This window comes from Scyliorhinus canicula, chromosome 7 (assembly GCF_902713615.1).
Source record: "Scyliorhinus canicula chromosome 7, sScyCan1.1, whole genome shotgun sequence".
NCBI classification, from domain to species: Eukaryota; Metazoa; Chordata; class Chondrichthyes; order Carcharhiniformes; family Scyliorhinidae; genus Scyliorhinus; species Scyliorhinus canicula.
In genome coordinates this window covers 20,903,685-20,917,363 of record NC_052152.1, presented here as the reverse complement: position 1 = coordinate 20,917,363, position 13,679 = coordinate 20,903,685, and the positions used below count along the sequence as shown (strand labels likewise).

Sequence of the window (13,679 nt, the reverse complement as noted above, 5' to 3'; positions counted from 1 at the left end):
GATTGGGTTTATAACATATGATGAGAAAAGGCTGGTATGGGGAGAGAGAAACATCCCACTGGGCAAACTGCAATTCGTAACTTACTGCCAAACTGCGAGGAGTGGAAGCACCGCACTGCTTTAGCCATCATCGAAGGCTGAAAGTCTGAGTGAATTCTGTTGAAATCCAAATGCATCTGGCTTCAAGCGCAGTCGTCAAATCAACTAAACTGTGCATTTGCCCTCACCTGCCTCTCCCATTTGAATGATCTGAAACTCATTGTCCAGACCTCTACTTGGAAACAATACCAGTGGGCTCCTGTGCAGTTGTACCCAGGCATCAGTCACTGGCTTCAGAAGAGGATTAAAAAACAGAAAAAATTGAAAATTAACTTTAAATCGCTACCTCTGCATCATTGGCTCTTTTCTTAGTTTCTTGGTACACATCCACACTCTTTTTAATGGCATCTTCCACTCTTTTCTTTTCTCTTGATGACTGATTACTAAGGATTCAACAAAAATAATATATATATATTTTTTTTTAAGTGGCACAAAGGAACGTTTAATCATTTTCAATTTTTATTTATCCTTTTATATACAAGTGCAGTAATAAATCACGTATTTCAGAAACCTTTGCTGGATGCCCTAAAAAAAAAGACTTGCCTCAATTCCTCAAATTCTTGAGAACGCTTTTCATAAAGTTGTTCATTTGCCTGAATATGCTCAGTGTACCTTCAGGGGAAATAAGGAAAAGGACATAAGATAAAATATCAGGCATGTTCAAACAGCAGCACAGGACACAAGTTAGATTCTCCCCTCTTGAGTTTCTAACCATAGAGTTATTCTAAGTGGCACCAAATCAGTGGCCAGTCCAGGAAAAGGGTTGGTGTTGATCAAAGAAAGACATAATAAATGGAACACCTAGAATCTGCTTAAAGTAAAGCAAAAGCAAAGGCTTTGGAAAGGTTTTACAAATAATGTAAAGAAAACAGAAAAATTGGAAGGATTCAACACGTCTTAAAAACATAAAACTGCCATTTATACGGGACCTCTATTGCTGCATGCAGGTATGAATTGCGGCTAGTACATTATTTTTCCAGTTAATAAGTTGTTCAGTCACTTGATTTCAGACTACATTAATTTTATTAATGTACTACAGGCGAAAGGTGCTGATTGTTTGCCAACTTGACTCTCTTGTAGTATAAATTGCGATCATTTGAAATTTGGCATTCTTGAGTTTGTCTTTATGAGTGCAAGACACAAACCTTCAGCAACAGGTCTCTCTTTTCAGCAATATTCAAGTTCTGTACAACCAAATGACTATTAATGGATTAATCCACCAAATCTGGTGGCAAGAAAGGTGGTCCAAAAACAATGTCCTCTCCCAAGCCAATTTGCCCAGCATTGAGGTGCTATACACGTAAAATCAGCTCCATTGGCAAGACATGTCTTTCATACACCTACACCAGACTCCTGAAGCAACTGTTCAGCTTGGAACTGTCATGGCAGGAGACTCCCAGGAGGCAGTGCTTTAGGGATGTCCTTAAAGCATCCCTGAAGAAGTCAAACATCTTGTCGACTCATGGGAGTCCTTGGTTTGTGACCGATGAAAAGGAGATGGTTTATATGGGAAGGCACCAAACACAAAGAGGCAATGTTGGGAGCATACTGAGGTGAAGAGAGAGTGCACAAACATCCAAAAGCCTCATTTGCATTACTCTTCAAGCACCAACCTGCCCTGCATTGGACAGAGACTGTAGATTGCGCATTGGACTCATCAGCTATCACAGAATCCATTAAACTGGAGTGGAACCAAGTTATCCTCAATCCCAAGGGACTGTCTAAGAAGAGATGTTAATTTTGTCCTGGGAATAACAGTGATACACAAGAAATAGGAGTTGGAAATGTCCTTTTGGCCATTCAAGCCTTGTCCACCAGTCAACAAGATCATGGCTGATCTTTCACCTCAACTCCACCTACTTGCACTGTACCCAATATTCCTTAATTCCCTTAGTACCCAGATATCCATCAGCCTCTGTCTTAAACATACCCAAACACTGAATTTCCACAACTCTCTAGGATAGATATATTCATATCCCTCTGTAAGGAAATCTTTCCTCGCCTTACTCAGAGATGGCCAACACCTTATTTTGGGACTATGACCCCAGTGTTCTAGATTCCACAACCAGGGAGCAATCTTCCAGCATCTACCCGGTCAAGCTCCTTAAGAATTATATATGTTTCAAATCGATCACCTCTCATCCGTCTAAACTCTAGGAAATATGGGCTAGGCTTACTCAATGTCTCTTCATAGAAAAATCATACATCCAAGAGCCTTTGCTGAACTCCTCCTCGGGGAAATACGCTTTCTTTGCTATGGAGACCAAAACTGCATTTAGTACTTTAGGTGTGGACTCACCAATGCCATGTATAATTGTAGCAAGGTTTCTTTACTTGTGCTCCAACCCCATTTCAATAACTGTTACATATTATTAACCATACGCAAGTGTGGCCAGGTCCCACGGAATACAAACATTTTTTACTCTCCTAACATTCAAAAAATCTTTGCTTTTTAAACGTTTTTCCTACCAAAGTGACTAACTTCACCACAGTGCATTCACCTGTCATGTTCTTGTCCACTCATCCAACCAATGTCCCTCTGCAACCTCCTTGCACTGTCCATTTACTTCCCCACCTGACATCGTATCGTCTGCAAACCTCGAGACATAATACTCACTCCTCATCTAAGTCAGTGATATTAAGGCCCAATATAAATCTTTGCAATATCCCACCGGTTACAACCTGCCAACCCCAAAATAACCTATGTATTCCTACTTTGTTTTCCGTCTTTTACCTGATGCTCAATTTGTGCTCATATATCAACCTCAATCCCATGAATCCTAATTTTGCCATTGCCTCTCTTATGGAACGTTATCAAATGTTTTTTGACAATCCAAGTACACCACATCACTGGTTCCTCCTTATACACTGCATTATCCATAGAATTAAATTATGTTAGTTACACCCTCAAAAGTTCCTTTCATATTGTGATTTTCTAAATGTCCTGTTACCATGTCCTTAATAATAGATTCTAGTACTCCTATTAGGCTAACCGGGCTAGTGTTAAGGTGCACAAAACAACAATACAAAAAGCAAAATACTGCAGATGCTGGAAATCTGAAATAAAAACAGAGGATGCTGGACATACTCATCTGGTCAAGTAGCATCTATGAAGAGAGAAATGGAATTAACGCTTCAAGTTGATATATTCAATATTATATTTAAAAACCACCAATCTCCTTTAGCTGGATTCACTACTTAAACTGAAACAATGACAAATTTGTACATTTCATAAACAGAAAAACAACTATTTAGTTTGCTACTGTAATGTCCCTAAGACGTAGTAGAGATCATAAACAGAGTAAGTGGTTGCCCATTTAAGATAGAAATTAGGAGGAATTTCTTTTCTCAAAAGGGTAGTGAATCTGCGGAATTTTGTACCTCAGAGAGCTGTAGAGGCTGGGTCATTAAGTATGTTCAAAGCTGAGATAGAGAGATTTTTAATCAGTAAGGGAATCCAGGCTTATGGGGATAAAGCAAGAAAGTGGAGTTGAGGATAATCATATCAAGTCAGTCATGATCTCATTGAATAATAGAGCAGACTTGATGGGATGAATGGCCTACTTCTGTCCCTATTTCTTATGGTATTATAAACTATTTTATTCAAGCCTTACTATTTACGCTTATTTAAAAAATGAACTTTGTTGCTACAGGTCGCATGATTCACAAGCTGGCTAAAGTTTTTGGAAATTGTCAACAGCAATTACAGGACAAAAGCTCAACACTTGGCCTTGTGGAATCTCACACCACTCGTTGTGAGAACACATTACAATCAACGAAACCAGAGATCAGCAGATTATCTGTTCCCCCCCCTCCCCAAGCCTGGTCCTATAACAAAGGGAGAGCAATCAAAACATGTTGCACTTGTAGAGGTGCTAATAGCCACCATCTATCTCCTAAAGTAAACAATGAATTTTGACCAGAGGCATGGAAATGGCTCATTAGCCTGCAACTGATTCGTTAATGGGCATCACATGACTCAAGCTTCTGGTCTTTGGAAAGTTTTAATATTACATTTCTACTCAGTCGACTGATTAACTTCCAATCAGAAAATATCACACCATGATTCCAGGATGATTTAACAGCCTGCATCAGGTCTAAACCTCCTCAAAGCCTGCTTCGCTGGAATATTCCTGCCATCAACTGCTGGCACACCAACCTCATCTCACTGCATCAACTTTAAAGGAATTATGCAATTCCTGCTTCAGCTAGCGTAACCTGCCAGAACTATAATTCTTCCATGAAGGAACCCTCACTGAACTTTGACTTTCTGAACTCTGGCAACCATGTGAACAGATATTCATCTGTGGTTCAAACTCCTCATTCCTGTCTTCTTATTGTGTATGTGTGTGAAGATGCAACCATCTTCTTGGTTTCAACGTATGAATAAACTATACTTCTGTTTTAACTTTAAATAAAGTTTGCTGCGAGTCACTTTACAAATTGACCTCGCAGAAGGTTTGGGGAAACATGCCAGAGCTGGTTTCAAAAATTAAAACACCTCTGCTTATGGTGAGAAAATAGGAAGTTCATATTTTCCTCTCTCCCCTATCTGTGACACGATTACTTCACAGGCCTATTGAAAATAATTCCACCTTCTAAGATCTTACATTTATACCATCATTTTTACTGATATTGGTGAGGTAATCGGGTACTATTCTGATTCCCCATGAGCCTTAGTCATAAGAGATACAAATAATGTTTTGAAACAGCAAAGGACACTCGGTCCAATAAGTCTGTCGCTATCCACCTTCTCAATATAACCGAATATAATTTTGCTCTGCTCCAGAAAGAGATCCAATCGTCTCCTGAACCCTGAAGTACGCTAATAATCACTGCAATAGCTTTCTCTGTAATATTCTTTAAACCTGTTATTCTTTCCATGAAGCCCTGCTGCCTCACGGTGCCGAGGTTGCAGGCTCGATTCCGACTCTGGGTCACTGTGCAAATGTGGAGTTTGCAGATTCTCCGTGTTTGCATGGGTATCGCCCCCACAACTCAAAGATGTGTAGGCTAGGTGGATAGGTCATGCTAAATTGCCCTCAATTGGAAAACATGAATTGGATACTCTAAATATATTTTTTAAAATGAAACTCTTTCCAAGAAAATTTTCTACCTGACTTCCCTGCTTAGACCGAATTTTGAAATGTACTTCTGATGACATCGGAACGTTTTGTTTTTGTGATTAATCTGGTTGAAGCAACGTTGTAATTTATTTTAACAATTTTGAGAACTTAATAGGTCTCAATCCATGTGTAGAAAACTAAATGTGTAATACTCATCTAGAAACCTCCAAGGCTACAAAAACAAGGGCTCTTCCTTCTCAATGCAAGGAGAGAATACAGTTTCTGTCAAGTATGCAATTAGTCCATACAGGTACAGATAAATCAGCTAGCTTCACTATGCCTCATGTCAGCAAAACGCTATGCAAATCTTAGATCAAAATTTTTACTTACATTACATTGAGATCAGCAAGAGATTTAACTTTTGATTTGGGTATCTTTAAGTTTTCATTATTTTCTCGCTTTTCTTGCTGACTTTTCTTGATTTCACTCTCCAGGTCTTGGCGTAGCAAGTCAAGCTCAGATTTTAGCAGCTGCGGAGAGACTTTCTAAATTAGCACATCTTCAAAATGCTTTGTCTACCAAGTGCATTTTTAAATTGATACAGGTAACAAGTAACAGGCAGTTCATTCTATATACAAGATTTTATAATATTTTATTAGTTGACTGCTCATGGTTCTGCACACAAGGGTAGATTTTAAACACTATGTGTCACAGAACTTACAGTACAGAAGGCCATTCGGCCCCTCGAGTCTGCACCTGCCCTTGGAAACAGTACTCTACTTAAGCCCACGTCTCCACCCTATTCCTTAACCCAGTAACCCTACCTAACCTTTTGGACGCTAAGGGGCAATTTAGCATGGCCAATCCACCTAACCTGCACATCTTTGGACAATGGGAGAAAACCGGAGCACCCGGAGGAAACCCACGCATACACGGGGAGGAAGTGCAAACTCCACAGTCACATGAGGCCGGAATTGAACCCGGGACTCTGGAGCTGTGAGGCAGCAGTGCTAACCACTGTGCCACCGTGCTGCCCCCAATAGTGCTATGCAATAGTGTAAAACTGATTATAGCAAATTTACAGCCCATTTTTAATATTGCTTTTTTTTTAACTTTTTTTTAATATCTACTGACTTTAACAGTAATGTAAAATCAGGTGGCTTTACACCATCATATTTAAAATCTACTTCAGGAATTTAAGATCTATTGTACAGGCTTGAGGTAAACAATGTTCAAATGCAGGGGGGACATTTTCAGCACAGTCTGCAGATATAATTCAGACCCAATATTAAAATGGTCCATAATCAATTTTTAACGCAATATATTTTTATTTCAAGTTGAAATTGAAACAAAAACAAAGGACAATTTAGGAAATAGACGTGAAATTAATTAGAACAGTACAGGCCAAGGAGTGGAGGTGCAAAACTGAGACATAATTGACACAGCAGGCAGGAGGAAGCAATCCAGCATAGATTTGCTAATGTTGTGGTTGCAGATGCGTGTTTTAAAATTCCAATTCTAGGTAGAAGAATTCTGCAAGTACCTCATTTTTCTTTATGAATGCAGACATCTTTTCTTCAAGTGCAGCAATTTCGTTGGTGCTGCGAACCGCAAGCTGGTCGTATTTTTCTTCTGCTTCTTGCAGCTGCTTCTGCAGAACATTGTGCTCTTTCTCAATCCTCAAAATATCACCCTGTTATAAGACCATAAGACATAGGAGCAGAATTATGCACTGGGCCCATCGAGTCTGCTCCGCCATTCAATCATGGCTGATATTTTCTCATCCCCATTCTCCAGTCTTCTCCCCCTAACCCCTGATCCCCATATTAATCAAGAACCTATCTATCTCTGTCTTAAAGACACCCAGTGACTTGGCCTCCACGTTATATAGAAAAGAATAAAAGTTAAGGTCTGAGCCAGGGTTCCTTTCTGGGATCTTGCCGTTCAATCATAACATCAATTGGGATCGTAACACAACCAATGAATTACTTTGGGATCATGGTGGCCAATTTGCACGCAAGCATGATCTCAGAAACAGCAATGAGATAAAGGCAAAGTGTTCCACAGATTCACCACCTTCTGGCTGAAGAAATCCATCCTCATCTCCGTTTTAAAGGATCGTTCCTTTAGTCTGAGATGGTGTCCTCTGGTTCTAGTTTTTCCTACAAGTGGAAACATCCTCTCCACATCCACTCTATCCAGGCCTCACAGTATCCTGTCAGTTTCAATAAGATTCCCCCCATATCCTTCTAAACTCCAACGAGTACAGACCCAGAGTCCTCAACCGTTCCTCATACTGCAAGCTCTTAATTTTAGGGATCATTCTTGTGAACAAAGAACAAAGAAAGAACAAAGAAAAATTACAGCACAGAAACAGGCCCTTCGGCCCTTCAAGCCTGACCGATCCAGATCCTCTATCTAAAACTGTTGCCTATTTTCTAAGGATCTGTTTCCCTCTGCTCCCTGCCCATTCATGTATCTGTCTAAACACATCTTAAATGCGGCTATCGTACCTGCCTCTACCACCTCCGCCGGCAATGCGTTCCAGGCACCCACCACCCTCTGCGTAAAGAACTTTCCACGCACATCTCCCTTAAACGTTTCCCCTCTCATCTTGAACTTGTGACCCCTAGTAATTGAGTCCCCCACTTTGGGAAAAAGCTTTTTGCTATCCACCCTGTCTATACCCCTCATGATTTTGTAGACCTCAATGAGGCCCCCCTTCAACCTCTGTCTTTCTAATGAAAATAATCCTAATCTACTCAACCTCTCTTCATAGCTAGCACCCTCCATACCAGGCAACATCCTGGTGAACCTCCTCTGCACCTTCACCAAAGCATCCACATCCTTTTGGTAATGTGGCGACCAGAACTGTACATCATATTCCAAGTGTGGCTGAACCAAAGTCCTATACAACTGTAACATGACCTGCCAACTCTTGTACTCAATACCCCTTCCGAAGAAGGAAAGCATGCTGTCTGCCTTCTTTACCACTCCATCAACCTGCGCAGTCACCTTCAGGGTACTATGGACCTGAACACCCAGGGCTTTTCATTCACCGTATAGTTCGCTGTTGAATTGGATCTTCCAAAATGCATCACCTCGCTTTTGCCCGGATTGAACTCCATCTGCCATTTCTCCGCCCAACTCTCCAATCTATCTATATTCTGCTGTATTCTCTGACAGTCCCCTTCACTATCTGCTATTCCACCAATCTTAGTGTCATCTGCAAACTTGCTAATCAGACCACCTATACCTTCCTCCAGATCATTTATGTATATCACAAACAACAGTGGTCCCAGGACGGATCCCTGTGGAACACCACTAGTCACAGTTCTCCATTTTGAGAAACTCCCTTCCACTACTACTCTCTGTCTCCTGTTGCCCAGCCAGTTCTTTATCCATCTAGCTAGTACACCCTGGACCCCATGAGACTTCACTTTCTCCATCAGCCTACCATGGGGAACCTTATCAAATGCCTTACTGAAGTCCATGTATATGACATCTACAGCCCTTCTCTCATCAATAAACTTTGTCACTTCCTCAAAGAATTCTATTAAGTTGGTAAGACATGACCTTCCCTACACAAAACCATATTTCCTATCACTGATAAGCTCATTTTCTTCCAAATGGGAATAGATCCTGTCCCTCAGTATCTTCTCCAGCAGCTTCCCTACCACTGACATCAGGCTCACCGGTCTGTAACTACCTGGATTATCCCTGCTACCCTTTTTAAACAAGGGGACAACATTAGCAATTCTCCAGTCCTCCGGGACCTCACCCGTATTCAAAGATGCTGCAAAGATATCTGTTAAGGCCCCAGCTAGTTCCTCTCACTTCCCTCAGTAACCTGGGATCGATCCCATCCGGGCCTGGGGACTTGTCCACCTTAATGCCTTTTAGAATACCCAACACATCCTCCCTCCTCATGCCGACTTGACCTAGAGTAATCAAACATCTATCCCTAACCTCAACATCCGTCATGTCCCTCTCCTCGGTGAATACCGATGAAAAGTACTCGTTAAGAATCTCACCCATTTTCTCTGACTCCACACATAACTTTCCTCCTTTGTCCTCAAGTGGGCCAACCCTTTCTCTAGTTACTCTCTTGCTCCTTATATATGAATAAAAGGCTGCTCCCAATCCACATTCCCCAGCTCCTGCCGAATTTTGGTATAGTTGGCCTTCCCCCAATTTAGCACTCTTCCTTTAGGACCACTCTCGTCTTTGTCCATGAGTATTCTAAAACTTACGGAATGGTGATCACTATTCCCAAAGTAATCCCCTACTGAAACTTCAACCACCTGGCCGGGCTCATTCCCCAACACCATGTCCAGTGTGGCCCCTTCCCGAGTTGGACTATTTACATACTGCTCTAGAAAACCCCCCTGGATGCTCCTTACAAATTCTGCTCCATCTAGACCGTTGACACGAAGTGTATCCCAGTCAATGGTGGGCAAATTAAAATCTCCTATCACCACCACCCTGTTGCTCCTACATCTTTCCATAATCTGTTTACATATTTGTATCTCAATCTCACGCTCGCTGTTGGGAGTTCTGTAGTACAGCCCCAACATTGTTACCGCACTCTTCCTATTTCTGAGCTCTGCCCATATCGCATACTGCTCGAGTCCTCCAGAGTGCCCTCCTTCAGCATAGCTGTGATATCCTCTCTGACCAGTAATGCAACTTCTCCACCCCTTTTACCTCCCTCTCTATCCACCTGAAGCATCGATATCCTGGGATATTTAGTTGCCAATCACGCCCTTCCCTCAACCAAGTCTCAGTAATAGCAAAAACACTATACGCCCAGGTACTAATCCAAGCCCGAAGTCCAAAGATGTGCGGGTTAGGTGGATTGGCCATGCTAAATTGCCCGTAGTATAAGGTTAAAGGGGGGATTGTTGGGTTACGGATATACGGGTTACGTGGGTTTAAGTAGGGTGATCATTGCTCGGCACAACATCGAGGGCCGAAGGGCCTGTTCTGTGCTGTACTGTTCTATGTTCATCTGCCTTACCTACTACACTTCTTGCATTAAAACAAATGTATCTCAGACCACCAGTACCTTTGCGGTCATCATCTGCTCCCTGCCTACTCTTCCCCTTAGTCACGCTGACTTCATGATCTAGTTCCTTACAGGCTTTAGTTACTACCTCCTTACTGTCCACTAACTTCATTTGGTTCCCATCCCCCTGCCACATTCGTTTAAACCCTCCCCAACAGCGTTAGCAAAAGCACCCCCAAGGACATTGGTTCCAGTCCGGCCCAGGTGTAGACCGTCCAATTTGTAGTAGTCACACCTCCCCCAGAACCGGTCCCAATGTCCCAAAAATCTGAACCGCTCCCTCCTGCACCATCTCTCAAGCCATGCATTCATCCTGCCTATTCTTTCATTTCTACTCTATCACATGGCACTGGTAGCAATCCTGAAATTACTACCTCTGAGGTGCGACTTTTTAATTTGGCTCCTAACTTCCTAAATTCTGCTTGTAGTCCCTCATCCCATTTTTTATCTATATCATTGGTGCCTATATGCACCACGACAACTGGCTGTTCACCCTCCCCCTTCAGAATGTTCTGCAGCAGATCAGAGACATCCCTGACCCGTGCACCTGGGAGGCACCATACCATTCAGGAGCTTCGTCTTCGACCACAGAACCACCTATCTACTCCCCTTACAATTGAATTACCTATGACTATAACCCTTCCACTCTTTTCCCGCCCTTCTGTACAGCAGAGCCAGCCACGGTGCCATGAAGCTGACTACTGCTGCCTTCCCCTGGTGAGCCATCTCACCCAACAGTATCCAAAACGGTATACCTGTTTTGGAGGGAGATGACCGCAGGGGACACCTGCACTGCCTTCCTGCTTTTTCTCTGCCTTTGTGAACCTCCTCTGGACCCTTTCCAAGGCCAGCATATCCTTCCTTAGATACGGGGTCCAAAACTGCTTACAATACTCCAAATGGTGTAAACTCGATTGATGACACCAAACAACAAATGATTAGATTTATTATCAAGCTCTATAAAGCAGTTCGACAGTTACATGGGCAGGGAGCGTATAAAGGGATATGGGCCAAATGCAGGCAACTGGGACTCGCTTAGTAATAGAAACTGGGAGGCAGGGACCAGCTGGGCCCAAGGGCCTGTTTCCACGCTATAAACATCGATGACTCTAGGTTATTTAGCAGCTCGTATGGTATAGGTGTTGGAATCGTGCAACATGTAGTTAGACTCTCACCTTGAGCTCAGAAAATCATGGTTTCAAGTCTCATCCAGAGACTTGAGCACATAATCCAGGCTGATACTTCAGTGTAGTACTGAGGGAAGTCAGCACTCTCACTGTTGGAGAGTTTGTCTTCTAGGTGACACATTAAACCAAAAACGGAATGTGGAGTTGAGGCCATAATCTCACTGAATGGCCTGGGTGGCTGAATGGCCCACACCTGCTCCTAATTCGCATGTTTATTGAGACTGCAAGGAAAATATTTTCCAACCATTTCCAAAGCAGGGTTCATCCCTCAACTAACATCAAGAAAACAGGTTATAGAGATAGAGAAATACAGCACAGAACAGGCCCTTCGGCCCACGATGTTGCGCCGAACTTTTGTCCTAGGTTAATCATAGAATTTTGGACAATTTGTCATGGCCAATCCACCCAACCTGCACATCTTTGGACTGTGGGAGGAAACCGGAGTACCCGGAGGAAACCCACGCAGTCACGGGGAGGATGTGCAGACTCCACACAGACAGTGACCCAAGTCGAAATCGAACTTGGGACCCTGGAGCTGTGAAGCAATTGTGCTATCCACAATGCTACCGTGCTGCCCTTAAGAAGTTAACCTACACTCCCTTATTCTACCCTAATCCAAGTACCTATCCAATAGCCGCTTGAAGGTCCATAAATTTTCCGACTCAACTACTACCACAGGCAGTGCATTCCATGCCCCCACTACTCTCTGGGTAAAGAACCTACCTCTGACATCCCCTCTATATCTTCCACCATTTATCTTAAATTTATGTCCCCTTGTAATGGTGTGTTCCACCCGGGGAAAAAGTCTCTGACTGTCTACTCTATCTATTCCCCTGATCATCTTATAAACCTCTATCAAGTCGCCCCTCATCCTTCTCCGTTCTAATGAGAAAAGGCCTAGCACCCTCAATCTTTCCTCGTATGACCTACTCTCCATTCCAGGCAACATCCTGGTAAATCTCCTTTGCACCTTTTCCAAAGCTTCCACATCCTTCCTAAAATGAGGTGACCAGAACTGCACACAGTACTCCAAATGTGGCCTGACCAAGGTTTTGTACAGCTGCATCATCACCTCACGGCTCTTAAATTCAATCCCTCTGCTAATGAACGCTAGCACACCATAGGCCTTCTTCACAGCTCTATCCACTTGAGTGGCAACTTTCAAAGAACAATGAACATAGACCCCAAGATCTCTCTGCTCCTCCACATTGCCAAGAACCCTACCATTAACCCTGTATTCCGCATTCAGATTTGTCCTTCCAAAATGGACAACCTCACACTTGTCAGGGTTAAACTCCATCTGCCACTTCTCAGCCCAGCTCTGCATTCTATCTATGTCTTTTTGAAGCCGACAACAGCCCTCCTCACTATCCACAACTCCACCAATCTTCGTATCATCTGCAAATTTACTGACCCACCCTTCAACTCCCTCATCCAAGTCGTTAATGAAAATCACAAACAGCAGAGGACCCAGAACTGATCCCTGCGGTACGCCACTGATAACTGGGCTCCAGGCTGAATATTTGCCATCCACCACAACTCTCTGTCTTCTATCGGTTAGCCAGTTTGTTATCCAACTGGCCAAATTTCCCACTATCCCATGCCTCCTTACTTTCTGCATAAGCCTACCATGGGGAACCTTATCAAATGCCTTACTAAAATCCATGTACACTACATCCACTGCTTTACCTTCATCCACATGCTTGGTCACCTCCTCAAAGAATTCAATAAGACTTGTAAGGCAAGACCTACCCCTCACAAATCCGTGCTGACTATCCCTAATCAAGCAATGCCTTTCCAGATGCTCAGAAATCCTATCCCTCAGTACCCTTTCCATTACTTTGCCTACCACCGAAGTAAGACTAACTGGCCTGTAATTCCCAGGGTTATCCCTATTCCCTTTTTTGAACAGGGGCACGACATTCGCCACTCTCCAATCCTCTGGTACCACCCCTGTTGACAGCGAGGACGAAAAGATAATTGCCAACGGCTCTGCAATTTCATTTCTTGCTTCCCATAGAATCCTTGGATATATCCCGTCAGGCCCGGGGGACTTGTCTATCCTCAAGTTTTTCAAAACGCGCAACACATCTTCCTTCCTGACAAGTATCTCCTCAAGCTTATCAGTCTGCTTCACGCTGTCCTCTCCAACAATATGGCCCCTCTCATTTGTAAATACTGAAGAAAAATACTTGTTCAAGACCTCTCCTATCTCTTCAGACTCAATACACAATCTCCCGCTACTGTCCTTAATCGGAC

The 13,679-nt window shown here is 42.9% G+C and overlaps 1 protein-coding gene across 7 annotated transcripts in view; it reads right to left on the bottom strand.

Moving 5' to 3' along the window:
- ttc3 (tetratricopeptide repeat domain 3) overlaps positions 1 to 13,679 on the bottom strand; it is a 137,000-nt gene that overhangs the window by 27,385 nt on the left and 95,936 nt on the right. For all 7 annotated transcript variants that reach the window (XR_005461199.1, XM_038801482.1, XM_038801486.1 and 4 more), the window contains 4 exons: positions 6,709 to 6,858; positions 5,556 to 5,695; positions 643 to 711; positions 386 to 482 (listed from right to left, as the gene is read on the bottom strand). Coding sequence is in view for 6 of the 7 variants with exons in the window: in XM_038801482.1 (XP_038657410.1) it covers positions 386 to 482; positions 643 to 711; positions 5,556 to 5,695; positions 6,709 to 6,858 (456 nt within the window). In the remaining variant the exon portion in view is untranslated. The remainder of the gene's footprint in view (positions 1 to 385; positions 483 to 642; positions 712 to 5,555; positions 5,696 to 6,708; positions 6,859 to 13,679) is intronic.